Source organism: Diadema antillarum, unplaced genomic scaffold (genome assembly GCF_040938485.1).
Source record: "Diadema antillarum isolate AM-2024a unplaced genomic scaffold, OU_Dant_1.0 seq00000565_RagTag, whole genome shotgun sequence".
Classification (NCBI taxonomy): Eukaryota; Metazoa; Echinodermata; class Echinoidea; order Diadematoida; family Diadematidae; genus Diadema; species Diadema antillarum.
Genome location: NW_027271504.1, coordinates 2,348,106 through 2,368,423, shown reverse-complemented (window position 1 = coordinate 2,368,423; position 20,318 = coordinate 2,348,106). Strand labels below are relative to the sequence as shown.

At 38.6% G+C, this 20,318-nt stretch overlaps 1 protein-coding gene across 2 annotated transcripts in view; it reads right to left on the bottom strand.

The window, feature by feature from the left end:
- LOC139735185 (uncharacterized) overlaps window positions 1-20,318 on the bottom strand; it is a 68,284-nt gene that overhangs the window by 27,118 nt on the left and 20,848 nt on the right. For both annotated transcript variants that reach the window (XM_071645946.1, XM_071645945.1), the window contains exon 5: window positions 207-428. In XM_071645946.1, the coding sequence (XP_071502047.1) occupies window positions 207-428 (222 nt within the window). The remainder of the gene's footprint in view (window positions 1-206; window positions 429-20,318) is intronic.

Below are 20,318 nucleotides of genomic sequence, written 5' to 3'. Positions count from 1 at the left end.
AAATGCAGAAAAAGACGAAGAAGAAAGAGGTGGTGGAAGAGAGGGGGGAAAAATACAGAAGACAACAGTAATGGCGACATATAAGGAGAAAAACAAAAACAAGAAGGTAACCACACATAAAAGAAGACAAAAAAGAAGTAGTAGTAGAAGAAGAAGAAGGAGAAGAATAGAAACAGTTTGAGTGTCACATTTTTCTTCATCCCTACCTCTGCAGGCATGTGCATCAGCAGGACTGCGGCAACCGGTGCCTGCCCCTGGCAGTAGCCATCCCGTGGGTTGTAGATGCTGTAGGCCTTGAGGATGCGGAAGAGATCCTGCTGTCCGTTGCCCCCCTTCTTGGCGAACATCTCGTGGAACGGGAACTGTCGGTCCAGGTCCTTCTCGATGACGTCCAGCCACTTGGTATCTCCGGGCAGGGCGTCCAGTTCCTGGCCACACACACACACAAAGGGGACAAGAAAAAATAAAGTATGAGAAGCAAGGACTTCACTGTTTGGGATATTCCACAGATCAAAACAGACTGTCATGCGATGATAATGTATTGAAAACCAAATCAGATCTGCTGCATCACACTGAATACATTTTGGGTCATTCACTCTTTTTACATACAAGTGAGGATTTCCCACAGTGTAATGTATTTTTCGTTTTCCATTTCATTTCTGCCAAAACACAACATATTCACTAATGTTCACATATTTAAATGCGTCTTCATATCTTTCGAAAAATGTTGTAAACTAGTTCTAAAACAAAGTTGCAGAAGTGTTTGTGTACAGCCAATGTATGGGGGTGGGGGTGGGGGTGGGGCAGGAGGAGGAATAGGCCTCCCTAACTCTTTGATAGGCCCCTCAGAAAAGGTCCCCTGTTGTACATATTCTTTAATTGTACTTGTAACTGGAGATCACATTCCTGCTAGCACAGGTGCCCACAGGTTGGTCAGATTCACGAAGGAGTTACTACACTCCTTGGTTTTAACACCGTAGAGGACTTTGGGATGTACGAATACAGTAATGTCTGTCTAGAATGGGGCTTCCTGTCCACACAGGCAACCTGCCTACATCTGTCGCTATGTATTTTCTCAAATTCGTCCCAGTAATGCAATAACTTTATTTGCAAGGGACCAAATGTCACAAAACGTTCAAATGGCCAGACTCAAGCTCACTGTCACTTGCACGTAAACTTTAAGTACACACTGGCAGACAGCATTAGAACAGTTAATACAGTTATAAACGAAGTGAATATGACTGCATTCAAATTTTAAAAAAAAGTAAGATCTCATGGTGTTAAGTCTATATAGAAGAAAGATAAACTGTGTACTACAAAAAAACTGTACCATTCTGATATCAGACATTCATTGATCACAAGACTTGAATAGGTGACCTCATAAAAGTTAAACCTAGTTATGATGGGTGTGTAATCAATTATCTGAAATGCACTCTGCCATCTTTAACTACCGCATAGAATAATTAAACTGCCACCGACAGTCCACTGTGATGCCTCTACTAATACTACTCAGGCACTGTAAACGTCATGTATTTCGCAGAATTTTTATTTCCGCAAATTTCGCGAGTTGGGTGCTAATAACAAATGTAACGATGCATGAGAAATATTAAATCTGATCCTGATGTGAATGCTAAGTGTACACATACACTTTTCCATGCATTACTGTACTCCATGATCGTGAATTTAATCACCCGCAAAATTTTCGAGAAGTCCCGATTCGCAACAATTAGACTCACTAGACATACGGCGCAAAAGATAATCACTATCTGCAAGAAGATGTATATGTATGCAAACGGCCCTTAGATCCATTTCCATTGTGATAAAGTTCATTGATTTTGCCCACTGAACAAGGATTCTGTTGAAAGGAAATATTTAACCAGTATTTTTCTTTTTATTACAACAAAGATCATCACTGGTGCCCACTTCATAAAGGGGTTTAAAATAGGTGAAAGTAGCTTTGACTGCAGTTACCATGGTAATGACTCCAACAATAAAATCTGAATGGCAGCTGCATCGCTGCTGCCATAGATACTGCAACTTATGATTAAAAGAGCTTTACAACTGTATGAAATGGGGCCCTAGATCTACCAATGGAATCTATGGCCAGAAAACAATTATATCTAAATTTTTATAATTTTTTTTAGCTTGACCGCTGACCACACAGGCATTCATTGAACCAACTTATTCATCAATTTCTATCCTTTTTACCAGATAGTATCAATTTACTCCTGATTTACCCTTCCTGAAAATTTATCACCACTGGTCATTCTCAGATGAAGCTACAGCTGAAAACAAAGTTGTTAGCCAAAGTTCAGGGACCTTTGACCTTTGACCATGAGGAATTTTCAGCCAAAAATCTAATCAGCTCATCTTCTCCTTAAATGTAGCATGCATGATCAGAAAATTCATAGCATTTCTTTATTTTCCCCTTAAGTGCAATGACACGTGGATAGGCAGATGATGAATGGACAAGTTGAACAACCTATAAAGCCTCCATCATCCTACTAGGCAGATAGGCACACAGGCAAACAACAGTATACTGAAACATATCAGATTCACTTGCAGTTCTTCTGATAATGGTTTCTGCAAAGTACCAAAGCCAACGTTAATTATTTCGAAAGGGAGTATGACCACAAACCACTAAGTGCTAAAGTCTTTCTATTCATATCAAGTCACATGTGAAACTAGGAATACAATTAGTTGTTCAAAATTTTCCGGAACTCAGTTGTGCTACAGAACTGCATTTCAAGTATCAGTATGTCAAGCCTCGGTCACAACCCGCCGTACTTGCAAGTGCATGCTGTCTACTTGCAAAAACGTGAGCAAAATTTGGGGATCTGTACGTAGTAAGTATCGCCTCAGTACAGATTTTGGACCAAGCAGACACGCCATAGCACTTATAGGACGTGGAGAACTTTCACTGCATTCAGGCTATGGATTCATACTAAGTACCTAAGTACAATGTATATACAGGTTGATGTACTCCCTCTCTGCTCTTTCACTCCCTCCCCCCCCCCCCCCCCCCACGTTTTCAGAAAAAAAAACCCAATGTGAATGCTGTGGTCTCCGCTAAAAACGTACGGACTATAAACGGAGGCTACACTTGTTCTGCATACCATGAATATTGTTTAAAGGGATCATATAGTTTTGGTTGAGCTATAACTTCAGGTTTTTTATCATTTTTGGTGAGATAGTGAGAAACCTCTTATAAAATATGAAAGAGTATGTAATTCCAAGAGGGATCTAATATTTATTTGATGAAAATTGTTTTTTAAATGGCCGAGATATCCAAAACAGAGTGATCCTAATAAAGTGTGGGACCCACATTTTATTACGATCATTTTGTTTTACTTTGTTTTTGGATGTTTCAGCTATTCCGAACCCGATTTTTATCAAATAAACTTTGAATTCCTGTTAAAATGGTATGATCTGTATTATTTCATAAGTGTTTTCTTGGTATCTTGCAAATATAGTTAAAGCCCAATTTTCATCTCCACCAATACTGTACTATCCCTTTAACAGTTTAACTGTTCAATTGTTATCAGTTGAACATAAGAAGAGAGAAAAAAAAAATCATCTGAATGTATTCTCTCACTTCTGAAGCCAGAAGAAAATGAACAGATTTTTCTGTAACTGAAATACAATATAACCCCTTTCATTTTCTATTCACTCCAAATATCATGTAAACTATAAAACAGCTATTTATAGAAACACAGACTGTACAGTCTATCCACAAGTATACAGCAAAGATAGAGATCATCGCAAGTAAAATGTCAACTGCAGAACCTGGTTTCTTCAATGAAAGTACTTAGTGAACATGAAACTGAATGATGTTCCTCCTTTCTAAAGATGTTGCGTAGGAGAGATAAACCCACGATGATACCAAATAAGCCTTGGATGCATGTCAATGATTGGGGGGAACTTGATAGTTAACAGCATATACTCTATCTGCAATGAAGCACGCCAAGCCTATGTTAAATTTAGAGCATTTGAGTTTCTGAGACAGAGGTTTTCTGTGTCAGACAACTTGGCCAAGAACTCACCTACTCTGAACTGAAAATAGACACTAGCTTTTTGCCAGAAAGGGAAAATATTACGGCCAAAATGTGTGGACATAATACGTGTACATCTGTACAGTCATCTGCATTCCATTTACACTGTCAATTAATCATATTTTCATGCTATAGAACCTATGCATAAATTTGCATAAATTACAAAGAGATTTCACTCTTTCTCTTAACACCTCCCTGGTTTGATACTCTGTCCACTGTATGAGCCAATTTCCCTTCCACAAGTGTACAGTCAGAAGCATCCATCTGAAATGGGTTTATTGTCATTATGGTCACCATGTCATTGCAACAGGTGCATCAATCACAGATGAGAGAACCATATCTTTAAGCTCGGATGACTTTACGAACATGGCCTGCAGTCCTCCTTTAAACAATTAGGAGGATAATTGACTCTCTCTCCTCAATACAGTCTCCACATCCAATCCCTGTCTCCTCACATCTCAGTTTCTTCTCCTTCTCCCACCACATCTTCCCACCAACTGGGTCAGAACCCTCAGCATGGCATCCAAAACATCCCCACCCACTTAATGATGCCGACTGCTGGCTTGGGGGCAGTTTCAGACTTACCATAGCACTTGCTTACAAACATATATTCAGAAGCATGTTTCATGTTAATGTAGTGATGTTGGTACAATATGCGTGCGAATGCTCACTCGAAACAAGTTTCCTCTAAACATGGTTTTTAAATCATATTTGGCCAATTTTGGTCAAGAGGTGTTTTCCGACTGATTTTTGTAAAATCATACCAGTATATGAAATGTTGCTTGCTAGATTATCTAGCAATAGGGTGTGTGATACAGCCATTGTATAAAATGTTGCTTACAGTAAGCAAGTCTGTGAGGAGACAACTTTCAATGTCTGCATAGCATCATGGTTCTGGATACAAAGCAGTCAACAGATGATGTGATTTCATGCAAACATTTTGTGTAGTGTAAAACTCTGTTGATCTCCAGGTGCAAGGAGACTGTTTACAGTGATCCCCACCCCAGACGGCGCATGTTAATAACCTGCAGACACTGAGTGACTCATTCCACTCATCGATTGCTTCAAGGTACGCACGCACACATAATCACACGCAACTATATAGACAGCATCCTTTAGCTGTATCCATGAACCGTGTGAACTGATACTTGTGACAAAAACGAAGAATACTGGTTACGGAAGACATACCAAGGTGTGATGAACGAAATCTATACAAGGACATGAAATATGCTTGAGATTGTATTTTGGGGTTTCTTTTTCTCATTGGGGGGGGGGGGGGGGGGAGGAGGGGCAGGATTACCTATGTACAATAAACACGAACAACACCTGTACAATGTATTACAAAATCCAGCTAGTGATTAAAATCAAATAAAATCAAACAAAAAGGAGAGTTTTGTATATATTCCTTTCTCGGATTCAACTTTCTGTTTGTTTCACTTTTACCTGTAAAGGGAGGCAGTAAGAATTTTCATTAAGGTATAAAAAAATATATGACTGAGAATACTTCAAGAACGTGTCATGATGTCAAAAGTTTTATTCATTCGGACCTTGATTTCATTCAGGTAAAATGTATAAATTTGTAAAAGTAGATATCACGGCATAGCACCAGGTGAAAATTATATAACGGTTGTTGTTGGTTTTTTCTTTCATTTTTGCTTTCTGTGTGTTATTGATTTTTACTTTCTGTTTTGCTTTTTGTTTTTTGTTTTGTTCGGTTTTTTTTTTTTGGTAGAGCCTCAAAATACAGAAAGGTCACTGTATCACATTTTAAAATCACTGCTGCTCAAGTCCTATATCTACGCTGAAATCTACTTTGTGCTGACATATTTATTACAGTTCATCCAGGGTCACCTCTTCCTTCAAGCTACTTCCATTTCAGTTTTGTGTTGTTTTTGTTTTGTTTTGTTTTGTTTTGTTTTTTGGGGGGTTGTTGTCGTTGTTTTTCAATCAAGTTAACTTTTTTTCTAATACAGGGCAAAGTCCTATACACAGATTTACAGGGGGTATACCTGTGACATTTCGACATGCAGACTGACAGTAAAGCATTACAAGGAAGTTGAGACCTTATGGGTGGCACTGCAGAACCGCACCAGACACAGGCCAAAGTCAATAATGGAGGAGTCGTGATGACTTTTATAAAGGTTGCAGCCCTCATATTCAGGGGGAAGGCTGTCTTCTGATACGTTGTGCTCCTTGCATGCATGAATTGATGAAGAAAGCATTATACTTGCTTGTAGCAAGGTTCAGCACAGTATACCGTACTGTAAAACAAGAAATTTTGGCACGCTGGAAACTTTCACAAATTTTATGATGAGCCAAGATTCGCGAAAGTAAGATGCAAGCAAAAATGTTTGTCTACATAATGTATTGAATGCCATCACTGGCAATTCACGAAAGTTTCATGCCACAAAACAGATGTTTTGTTGTTGTTGTTGTTGTTGTTGTTGTTGTTGTTGTTGTTGTTGTTGTTGTTCATTTTTAAGGCAGGAATTCACTTATCATTTCTCAGTTGTAGCTAGGCAAGCTCTGTGGTTGTTAAGCTAGTCTTTTGGTCATGCATTGAATTTTAATACATTGCAGAAATGCTTTACTAAAAGCAGCATGCATACAGTCATACCACTACTTTGGAAATTGGAAAGAAAAAAGACTTCTTCACACTTTTAAATATGTGTAGGTACAAATTAAGATAAGAATTAAATATTATTTTTTTTAACAAAATGTTGATATTCCGGATTTCAGTATTACACATTATAAATACTATGCAAATAAAAATTCAATCAGTTGTAATATATCATTACTACAGATTCATGAATATTGAAAGAGCTCTACGACAAATAATCTTCTGCTGGTCTAAAAAGTGTAATTTTCATAAGTCTGGATACAAATTTGTTGCATAGATCAGAGGAATTGGGCAATTTATCACAAACAACAACATTGGGACAGTTTTCCATCAAAATGAACTCACTGAAAATATTTGTGAGCTACTTGTATGACACTCTCTGAACACAATGTGCCCCTTTAAGGGCTTGGTATGTTTGAACATTCCAAGCCATTCTATGAATGAAGTACCTGTCGCCATTGAACTTCTGGGTCATGGCCTATGTACCTTTCAAGTGCATTGGAATGTAATAATGCATATTGTGACATCATCATCTATTAATGCAGAAAAAAACGAAGGTATGGCATATCTTTCAGGGGATTATCTTTTTCTCAAAATGCCTAATTTTCTGGAGGTTGCAGCTTGCACTTGATGTCAACTTCTTTGAATTACTCTCATGTTGTACTGTAATCATAACCTACAAATTAAGAGAATTATTCTAACATTTAGAGGGACACAATGCAGTATGCTTCTGAGTCTTGGGCCACATGTTATTCAAGCAGAACATCTTAACCCGAACCCGGCGGCCTGCGTATTAAGTCTAATTTTAGCATTTCAGAATTCAGTATGGAACGGGTTAAAGGGACACAATATTTATATGCAGTGCCAACTATAAGAAAGGATGTTGCCCTCAAGCAGGCAGCACCAATCAGGGTAATGCCTATCAATTCATAGGTACAATGTATTTGATTTGACTTAATATAGAAGGCCTATCTGAATCATAGCATTACTGCCCTTCTGTTTCTCAACTGAACACACTGTTTCTTAATCACTGCCATTACACACTATCGTCCCCTCATTCATCCTAATTCTTTCCAATACAGGTTGTGGCTCCGTCACATGAATAAACCCACCGCCTCTCAGTCCCAAGTGAGTCAGAGCGGCCCAAACTTTTTCTGTGAAGTACAGTCACTCCCACTTTAGCGAGAGATAGGCAGGGAACCCTGCCTGTGAGGGAGACCTGTGGATCAGGACAGTTATGAGCCTCTTCTGCCAAAGTACATTGTACAATCATCCCCGCTTCAGTGGGACAGGCTTTTTTTTCTTTTTGGCTGAGGAGAATTGTGGGCCTGAGTGGGGACAAACTGTAGCTTGTCTTCCAAATCACAGCAAATCATCCTATCTCAGTTGGACGGACCTTACACATGTATTTTCAGAGCGTACACAGAGGTTTATGGTCAACATGTACAAGACATTAGTGTAAAACAAGAAATTTTCACGTGCATGAAACTTTTGCACATTTTGTGAGGAGCCAAGTCTTGCAAAAAGTAAAATACATGTAAAAGGTTTTGTCTACCTAATGCACTGAATGCCAGTGGCACTTTGCTGAAGTTCATATGGCAGTTGAATGAACTGCTCAAAGCATTATGTATATTTCTCTTCCTGAATGTCAACAAGCTACGGACAGCTGTATACCGATTTAGTTTGGGCCTATGGGTAGGCACCTTAAATGAGGTTGACCTAGAATCAACTGCTCATGAACAGGGTTTATAACATTTTATGATTTGCCCACATAAATCTTAACATCTTCCTATCTACATATGAAAAGTGCATCCTGGGAAAAGAGCAAAATATTTCTATTAGACTGAGAAAAAAAAAAAAAAAGCTGTGCATGTGACTACAGCAACACAACAATGACATGCCATAAATAACTGCAAAGGGAAGGACAGCCAAAGGCTACTGTACACTCACTCCAGCAAAGTGGAGGTTGAGGATCAAAATAATCAATCTTGATGACTACAGGAGACTCCTGCACACACCGGAATATAGCTCCCAACAGCCTCTGCACACTCAAAACAAATAACTAGTGTTGGTGTCACAGCAACAAAGTGATAGAATACAAGAACAAGCCACATATATGTCGACAGGGTGGGAGCGTGGAGAGCTCGGAAGCCCGGCTATTTTCGGCACACCGCTAAGCTTTGGGATGACAACTGGAGACCAAAAACTCTCGCAAATCGCAGGAAATGGGACACTTCCTCGTGTATGGTCGACTGCACTCACACAGTAGCCATCCAACAGTAAGCTCTGTTCTTGCTGAATTGATTACAGACAGTTGATCTACTAGTAAACAAAAACACTCTGGCCCGTATTCTACTGTAGACCAAGGTTTAAACCCATTTTAGACTCACCTATGGTTTAGCTAGACCCGAGGTTTAATTTTGTATTCTGCTAGCTAGGTTTAGTTAAACCCAAGTCTATTTCGGGTTTGAATTAAACCCGAAATAGTCTTGGGTCAAGCCACCATGGTGCCCTCTTTGGAAGAAGAAATTCTCCCTCTCTGAGTACTTTTCTCTCCACAAATCCACTTCAATTTATTATTGGCAGTGTATCAGCCACATGAGCGTGACTTTCTTGGATTTTGAATAGTTTTTACGGGTATTTGTGTCGAATAAGGGCATGCTGTACTTTTGCTTGCGACGACTCGTGAAGCACTGTACATTACTGTACAGTTTGTGTACGTGTGCGACGCACATCACAGGATACATGGTAAGCGTACTATAGCGTAGCGCTATTATATTCCTGGCTAGCTAGCTAGCTTTGAATGCTCAGTTACCAGCAGAGTCATCGCGCCGCGCCGGCCGGCGGCACAGTTGCTGTGTGCGCTGGATGGGACATGGCTTTTTAGGTCGATTGAATCGTGAATAATTCGGAATGGATTGGCGATTGATCAAACCAGGACTTTGAGGTAGGAAATTGAATAAAAGCTTTTCTCTTAAGATTGTCAGTTAATAAAAATGGAAACCATTCTAAAATTTAGAAATAGATCTAGGCCTATATCAACCCTGTCTCGATATTATAATTAACTGTTAAAAGTAGATTTTACCTACCGACGGGACCGTACCACACTAACCTAACTTTTAATAAATCTTACGTTAGTCCTAACGTTACAATAATGTACTCTAGCTACTCGAATAGGATCTACTAACGTTAGTAGGACCCTACTCCTAACACCGTTAGTCCTAACGTTAGTCCTACGATCTAGGTTCTTGATCTAGTCTATCTATGCCAAATCGACCTCATCTGCAGGCTCTAGGTACCTCTAGTCCTAACAGTTACATTGAGTTCTTGGTCTAGTCTTCAGGTTATTTTCATCGTAAAGTCTAGACTAACGTATTAGTACGTGTAATACTAGGTAGTAGTAGTATTTCTAACATTTAGATCTCGAGTCTCTTCTAACTTGTTAAGTGTACAAGTACCGTGGATCTAACGCTAGTACCAGTAGTAGGCGTATCTTGTGTGTACACACGTGTGGCCGGCAAGCTAGCTGCAGTGTATCCAGCCAGCCACTCGTTTTGTGCCATTTTGGCATTGATCTGTGTGCTGGTACCCTTACCAGTCATCGTTAGACTCGATTTAAACTCGAAATAAACCTCCTCCTGGGTAGGTTTAATTTAAACCCAATTTAGACCACATCTGGACTTAGTAGAATACAAATTAAACCTGGGTTTAAACCTGGGTCTAAACTGGTGGTTTAAACCCAGGTTTAAACCCCAAAGACCCACTTTAGACCCAAGCGTGGGTTTAAACTCGGGTCTAAGTTTTTAGCAGAATACGGGCCTCTGTATCTCACATAAATATGTGTTATTGAACACAAGCAATGATAACACATATGGAACAGACTACTATACATATATTCATACACAAACACACATCTATACACTCACATTATACATTTTGCAATGTGCTATGACACACTTTTATATACATATTGCTGCTGCTCAGAAGTTTCAAAAACATCACTCAATGTAGAAAAATTGGTGACGTTAGATAAGCGAAGAAAGTGGAAAATAGGACAATCTGTTCTAATTTTCTTGTATTCACTGAAAACCCACAATACACATTAGATGCGAGGGATAAATTCCACTGAAGATACTGGATTAGCACCAGTCAAACTGCGATAACTGATATACATTTCTTTGACACAGAGACCTTGGTGTGAAGCTGGCTCGCCAGCACTAAAAGACCAATTACTATATACCGCGAATATTTCGTGAGGTTTTAATTTTCGCGAATTTCGCGAGTCAGGTGCTATTCGCAAAATCAAAGACAAGCGAAAATATTGACTCTGATCCCGATGTGGATGTGACGTACACACGTACACTTCTCCGTTCAGTACAAGACTCCACTATCGCGAATGTAACCACTCGCGAAATCATTGGGATTCCCGATTAGCAAAAATTTAGACTCGCGAAATATATGGCGTATACAGTATAAGCACCTGGGCCCTGTTGCATAAAAGTTGAGATCAAACACACAGTAAGTCACTGAATACTCAATTCTGATTCACTGATACCTGACTCATGTTTGATCTTATGATTTATGTTTTTTTGTTTGATTGCATCTTTTCATGAAACAGGGCCTTGTGGCTGGACCTTTGAGCAGTTGTGTATGATGTATGATATCAGATCAGCATTTCAACATCCATCAAATTCATGAATGCTTCATCAAGCCCAGGAGTTCTAATATGGAAATTACTAAATTGGGATTTGATGGGACTCGATAACCTTTAACCTGAGATTCAATGAAAAACTCCATAATTTGACATCAATCCAAATGCAGCAATTCATCCAAAAGTAATTCAAACTCAGCGAGATAGTTAATTCATCAAAGGTGTAGCATTGCAGAGCCTCAAAATAATTCTGAGCCTGCTAATAATATCATAAATCAGCATTCAGATTTTTTACCTGTAACATTAAACTAACATTTCACAACATTCTAAAGATTATAGAGCATGAGCCAATATTCTATAAACTTTTCATGGACATTTCCTTTTTGCTACATTTCTATTTTTCTGGGTTCTCTTTTTTACAACTTTAAAGGATACCACTGAGCATGGACTGTTTTTTACTCAGTAGAATGATAGATACACCAGTCATACACATATCAGAACAGCCTTTACATCTAAAAAGTACCTACCGACTCCACAAACGGACAACTTTTGTGCAGTATTTTGCCAAGTTCATGCCCCATGGTGATACATCACTTGTTACAAGTGATATTTACATAGGGCACTATTACATGTATATTGCTGGCCCCTCCATGCGCCCAGTCACAACTACCACTTGCGCATGCATGATATGCTAGTCTAGACCAACTGTATGTATACATGCATGTAGCCGACGCTCCAGTGGCGGATCCGAGGGTGGGGGGCACCGGGCGTGCGCCCATCTTTATTTTTGTTAAAACAGACGAAATGAAAATAAACAAGGAAAAGTAGAAATTACGCGGTGCGTCATATATGTCCCCGCCGGAAGTAGCATTTAGTAGCAAAATGTACAATATAGGTAAAAAGATCATGGTCAAAGGTCAAAGAAGTCAAAGGTCAAAATTCTGTGTAGAAGTTTTGAAGCCCTCACCTAGTGCCATCACATAAAGCAAACGGAATCGAAATCGGGTTAGAAATGGCGAAGGAGTAGCATTTAGTAGCCAATGTACAATATAGGTCAAAAATCAAGGTCAAAGGTCAAAGAAGTAAAAGGTCAAAATTCTGTGTAAAAGTTTTGAAGCCCTCACCTAGTGCCATCACATAAAGCAAACGGAATTGAAATCGGGTTAGAAATGGCGAAGGAGTAGCATTTGGTAGCAAAATGTACAATATAGGTCAAAAATCAAGGTCAAAGGTCAAAGAAGTCAAAGGTCAAAATTCTGTGTAGATGTTTTGAAGCCCTTACCTAGTGCCATCACATAAAGCAAACGAAATCGAAATTGGGTTAGAAATGGCGAAGGGGTAGCATTTTGTAGCCAATGTACAATATAGGTCAAAAATCAAGGTCAAAGGTCAAAGAAGTCAAAGGTCAAAATTCTGTGTAGAAGTTTTGAAGCCCTCACCTAGTGCCATCACATAAAGCAAACGGAATCAAAATCGGGTTAGAAATGGCAAAGGAGTAGCATTTTGAAGCAAAATGTACAATATAGGTCAAAGGTCAAGGTCAAAGGTCACAACTGAAATTCTGTGTAGAAGTTTCAAAGCTCCCATGTAGTGCTATCATATAAAGCAAACAGAATTAAAATTGGCTCATAAATGACAGAGAAGCAGCAAATTGAACATTTTGATCACACACGAACGCACAGACGTACGGACGGACGGACGGACACACAGACACACACACGTACGGAGCCCGTTTCATACATATGTAGTCCCCTGCTCGAACTCGTTCGGCGGGGACAAAAATGAAAGGAGGCACCTCCGCCCCCTTTTTAATTTCGTATTTTTACAGAAACCATCTTTGTCAGTGCCCCCCCCTCCCCCCACAGAATTCCTGGATCCACCCCTGCGCTCTTCCATTATTGATAAGCAGACCTGATAATTTAAAAGCAATAAGCATTGAAGTACAAAGCGTTCATTCAAATACACTTCATAGATAAAAGTCACACTTGGAAATTATAATACAGGTACTCAATAAATTCTGTAAACACAATGTGTATCTTCTTCTTGGTATTCTCTCCACAGAAATCCTAACCATGCTAGAGATATTTCATTGGCTAAACTAAATGAAAGTCTTCATTGAATTAACCCTGTGGTCCCCTGTAACATGTCTATTGATCTATCATGCTATTTATTCATTAACTTATCTACATGTATCTTTCTCTCTGTCCTCATACCACTGTGTCTATACAGCTCTGTACATCCAGTGCTCTTTCTTGCCCTGTTGTATAATTCCAATCATCAGAATATGTTCCTTCAATTCCACTTTGCTCCAACGTGTATATATGCAATCATTTGCACCGACCCAACATGGTTGTTTGCGTTTAATCAGGTTTTCCTCCCCCAATATCGGCAAACTTTCCTCTCAACCAGGCATTCCCCACTGTCAATATTTGTGGAGGCCAGGGTACGACCAGCCCAGCTGTGGTACCGATCAAAAGGAACCACATCCCGCGCGACCTTATTCGGCCCTGTATGATTGATACCGCTGTACTGATGCTCATAAGAGTTATCCATCACCACAGAGCCACGATATATGCATTCTCCTGTCATTATAAACGTTGTAACGCGGACAGGAACGTCTGTGGTGAAATTCACAGATTTTTGTATTCTCCATTAATTGTCAAGAAAGCATCAATCGTGTGAGTGTTCTTAATAACTGAGCTCTTTATTTTTTTTTTGCCTCAGACTTTATCTACTAGTGACATTATATTATACTAATATCACATTTTCATTTTATTTCATTTATTGTCCACATCATGGACATTTGTTTTGTCCACATGCTTTAAAAAAAAAAGGATTCGATTACATCATCACCATTTAAATGACATATAAGACATTGTAGGAGAGGCATTATTTTGCCAATATTTTAAAACATGATGGAACAAATATCATATCACTTATCTTATATCAAAATCAATGTTCAAACATTCAACATAGAGATGTATCTTATTGGGACACAGGGTGAAACTACAGCTCCACGTCTGCAAAAGACCATCTCTGAAATGTATTCAAATTCTATGAATGCTTTGATCACAAAAGATTGCCGTAACAACTACTACGGCTTGCTGGAGGCTTGCCCTACCTCGCAAGAATTGATAAATGCTATTAAAGTGAATTACTGCCTACTAAAGAAACTTCACTGGAAGGAGCAGGTGAACAAAACGGTTCATTACTCGCCTGCAGGAAAAGAAACATCCTTGAAATTTAATACATTACAGAAACGGTCTATCATACCATGGAGCTAGCTCCATGATTATACCTCAGAAATAAAACTATTCATAAAGCACACAACCTTGATTGTGGTTTTCTTGTGAAAGATGAATTCTGAGAAATTTTTGAAATTGCTCTTCTTCTGCAAGATGACTATAAGTTGTCAACACAAACTTGCACATATACGCACACACACACACACACACACACACACACACACACACAAGAAACAAAAAACACCATGATTAAAAAGGAGAAAATGCAATCATAACCGCTCAACTATCATCATAAGACGCACCCTGTACCTGCATGCACTGGAGGAAGGACATGAAATATTGTATCTTGATAAATGTCAAACATGACACAAGACACAATGTGGTATGACAGGATTCACCTGTGTGGAATAAAGGGAATCACATTCAAAGACATATGAATAGCACTGGTATTGAACTACTGTATGAGGCAGGACTGTCAATATTCACACATTATCCACATCAAAGATATTCCACAAAAACGAGATACATGTAAATACAAGTAATTTCTATTGGCAAAAATAGTTCCTGAATCAGGATGATTTCCATTTTCTCTTATACAGGTCTACACAAAGAGATATTGATGTTTTTTAAAGCGATGGTATAGTTTTAGTTGAGATGGGGATTCAGAAGTTAACTTTTTGCTAGATAATGAGAAACAACTTTATATGAAATATTAATGAGCATATGATTCCAGGGGGAAATAAAATTTGATTTGATGAAAATTGGTTTTGACATGGCCGAGGAATAAAAAAACAAGGTGGTCCTAATAAAAGGTGGACCCACCTTTTATTAAGACCATTCTGTTTGGTTTTGTTTTTGGATATGTCAGTCATTTCAAAACCGATTTTCATCAAACAAGCTTTTAATACCTCATCAAACTGTATGCTCTTTAATATTTCTAAAGTGGTTTCTTATTATCTTGCAAAGAGTTAAAACCTGAATCCCCATCTCAATCAAAACTATACCATCCCTTTAAAGACAAATTCTGCAGAAGCCGGAAGACTTGGCAGCTCTGTATAATGTAAGATTCAAGTATTTCCCCTCACATTGGTCGACTTTGCCATAATGCAAAAGCACGGAAAAGGAAGAGATACAATTTGTTATCTCTTCCTTTTCGGTGCTTTTGCATTCTGGCAAATAGCTGCATGCATGTCTAGCGAGTGTATTCCACAAAACATCCTGTCGTAATAATGTAAGTTCAGCTTCTTCACACGTATATATTTTTTTTTTCAATGCAATGCTACATATTCAATTCTATACTTTTTTCTACTGTTATAACTTATTCTTACTTTTGTATTGTATTATTGTGGATTGTAATATTTCAATGTTCAACAAATTGTTCTAAATATTAAAGTGCATTGTAATTGTTTTATTGTAATGCAGGGCTCTCTTGTAAAGCAGTTTTCATGTGATGAAGAGACTACCCTATATGAAAAATATATAATAAATAAATAAACTTACAATAAACTTTTTTGTTTTCTGATCTACTTTTGTTTTTGTTTCTACTTGTGTTTTGTCAATAGCTTCACAAATTTATAACACCTTATATATATTTTTCTATTTTTTCTATTTTTTCTATTTTTTTTTTTTTTTTTTGGGGGGGTCATTTGTCTGGCAGGATTTGCGTCATGACAGAAGCACTGACAGGAAAGAATGGACGGGGGGGGGGGGGGGGGGGGGGGGGGGGGGGGGACAAGGAAGGAAGTATTACTAACAGGGAGGCATTACTAAAACTACTACCTCCACAATCCCATTTCACCAAACCAAAATAAACCCATCAATGATAAGACATTTATACAGCTTTACACACACACACATTCAGAGACAATCACACATGCACACACACACACACACAAATACACACAAATATACATGTAAATCATTTACACATACTGTACATATTCAAAAAGTATTTGAATCACATGCACAAGCCCACACACAAAACGCACACCATACATTGTATGCAAATACACCAGATAAGGTCATTTACACACACATTTCACACACAGACATACACAAAAATTAAGTAAAATCACACACACAAAATACACACATACACACATTGGATACAATCACTCATACATCTCAATCACACACTCAGCTCAAGCACAATTACACATATAAAATATCACACACATATATACACACACACACACAATACACATTATAGCATACAGGAAAATGAGGTAACACAGCTTATCATATTAAAGGAAATCCTTGATTGCACAAGAGGAGGGAAAATCTGTTTGACTCCCCATTGAAAATTCTCCCACCACTCACAAAACACAGAACACGATAAGTCAGCATTCCACAGGAACAGGTCATTGAAATGCAATGACTACATAACTGTACAACATGCTAACCAGTGGTGGATCCAGAGAGGGGCGCAGCGGCCACGCGCCCCCTCTTTACTTTTTGTTAAATCAAGAGAAATAATAGATTAGGAACAAAAAATGGGGAATGAAGTGTACCCCCCCCCCCCCTCCCCTTAACAGAATTCTTGGATCCACCCCAGCAAACACTGGACTACAACGTATCTTGAAAATCCCATATTGTCCATATTTGAGGCAAAATATAAATCAATACAAGGCTGAATAATGAATATTTCAGTGTGAATTCTTTTAATATTCTGTTCATTACTGGACAGCTGGATTACTTTTATGCTAATGATCACTTATTCACCCATACTAGCACAGCTGGATTATTTTTACGCTAATGATCACTTATTCACCCATACTAGCAATGAACAACTTGTATCATGTAAAGAAGACGAGTGTTACCTGATGATGTATAATAGGATACTGCCATATCATATTTCACCTTCTAATTTTCGAAACAGAGACTATGTTTATACAATATTCTTGGACAATGATAAGTCTATAGACTGCAGGCTGAAAAAGGAAAGTGTCTTGTTTTCTTATTTCTCAGAATGACTTGCAGGACTCTTCTTCTGAGCCAGTTCAACCAATAAGCTGTCTTTAAAGCTCCTTGGTTCTACACACTGTATGTACATAAAAAGTTATTCCATGCAGTTAATCTTTGTTCTGTTTTTTATTTCTTTCACCCACCACGCCCTATGCACACTACTGTAAAAACTCCTTTTTTGTGAGGGTTTGATTTTCACAAATTTTGCCAATCACAGTTGCGCCTTGAATTTAACAAAACGTAAAATATCTCCACCTGAACTTGATCGCATAAAGTTTCGGAGTAAATGAGCAGGAATAAGTACACTTACGACAGCCTCTGTGTCAAATTATGAAAACAACATCTCGCAAAAATGTCTGTGAACTCCTCACTTGCGAAAATATTTGTACATGCGAAAATAACAGCTTTTACAAGTCCTTATGCCTACTCATGACTCAGATGCATCGTAGTTATCAATCTTCATTGGTATATCTGCTTCCTCACACCTCTCAAGTAAACTCTCAAATCTCCTTGTTTCTGTTTCTCTTTCATATCTACAATGTACTATCATCCTCTCCCTCTCTTTCTCTTTGCCAATGTTTGTTTAATCTTCCTTTCTGTCTCTGTGCATTTATCAACTAACTTTGAATACCTGTCTACATGATAAATCATTTCTCTTCTTCCGGTTAAAAGTCTCTCTCTCTTTGTGTCGATTCAGGTACCTGCAGCAGTATACCCGTCTGTCTCTTGGATGTCTGTCTGTCTGTCTCTCTCTCATTAATCCGTCCCTCCGTCTCAGTCTCTCTCTCGCTCAGGCTCGTTAAGACCTGCAGAACACGTCCCTCAAGGCTACACCAGTGACACACTCCCCAGCAGGTTTTTTTTTTCCAAGATGAAGGAAAAACATCCTCCATCCTAATTAGAGTTTACCCAATCAACTCTCCCTGAGACAGAGTAATAACAGGAAACTGCCATGTGTACACACTGTTCATCTGACATCCCACATATCAAACAAAAAATGTTGACATGTGAACTAAAAAAGCACTCAGAGAAGCTCATTTCCACCCATACGTGCATGCTGAAAATCGCCCTATAGCCGCATTCACACTAAAATAGTTGGATAATGATCACGATCCAAGTCTTGAGATTTGTACAAGTTAGAGTGAATCCACTAATGATAAAGAAGCCTTCTGTTTACCACATCAGCTTCCTGCATGCTGCCTACGATATTTGTAGTGCCTCGAGCAGAGCAAGCACTTTATTGCGCGTACGCAAACCTTGAAAAGAAGCACAGCTTGAACTTCTGAGTTCATTGACCCTATTTGCCAAAAAGATAAAAATTTCTTCAAAAATTCATTAAAATTCCCGCATCACTACCAAAATTCAATCATTTGTTCCTTGTGTGATTATCAACTTTTCCCTGCAAGTTTCACCTGAATTCATTCACAACTTTATGAGTTATTTTGCAAACAGACAAACCAACGCCAACAAAAGCATAACCTCCTTGACGGAGGTAATATGTAATACACTCTTATCTATCCATACCAGCATCTTCAGTGTTGGCACTGCTCTACCAGTGGGACTTGCCCTTATCAATTACCAGGTACTGTAAAACAAAAAATTTTTGCACGCATGAAACTGTCGCAAATTTTGTGAGGAGCCAAGACACGCGAAAGTAAAAGTAAACCCGTAAAAGCAATGTAAGCTGTAAGCTAGCCAAGTTACTATGGCTATAAAAGAAACACTCTTCCATGTATTATAGACATGGCATGGTGGTACAGATAGAGAAATAAATCTCGCCCCATGAAGAGCCTGAGGTTATAGACGAGTCATCGCCACTAATGACCGCATACTCTCCATTATCAGGCTCACATTAGTCTGGTCTTGTCCTTGAACTTCTCCCATCATAACTCCCCAATGGCAGTGAATGAGATTGCTGTGAATTTAACCATGAATCATGCAAGAACTGCCTTACACAGGGCTAAGGCTCCATTCAACTTGCTCTTTGTCACAAAATAAAAATGCATGTAGACATGTATGATATTTTTTTTTCCCCCACAGGCATAAAATACCCATTAACCATCATTTATGATCTACTAAATGATAAAAAATAAAAAAATAAATGTCTCAGTGCCTTATAAAAGCAAATAATAGACACAGCATTTTGGATACATACTGGTACCAATGCCGATAACCATCATCCCACACCAGAATGTAGACTGACATTTCCTGGCAGAGTCAAAACTGTCTATAGATTCATAGGGCCATTCTACAGTATAATGTGATTCATGGCAGGTGGCCCTTTCTAGCTACAAGGCACCAATTTCAGCATAGGTCTATGAGCTCAGTTTATTGCTCTCTAATGCCATGACGGCCTGAAATAGGTCCGTTTTGCACAATGTATTCAAATCCATGGAGCTATTGTTTCTTCAAGGAGTATCTCCCTTTCACACTGCTTCCAATGGTGAACTACCATTGAATGCACCTTTGAATTATATGGTGGTTCAGACCTGAAAATCATTGAATTCTCCATTGAATTACATGGAGGTTCACAAGTGAAAACAGCTGAATGCAGCATTGAATGAAATGGTGGTTTGCAGGCAAAAAAAGAAAATGCTGAATTCACCATTTAAATAAATGGTGATTCACAGCTGAAAACTTTTGCATTCACCATTGAATTATAAATGGTGGTTCACAGGTGACAATTCTTTTCCTATTGAAGAACATTCCAATGAATTTGTGTCTAACACTGTATGAGAATCCAGCCATTGACAAAACCACATTACTTGGCTCATTGACAGCCCTAC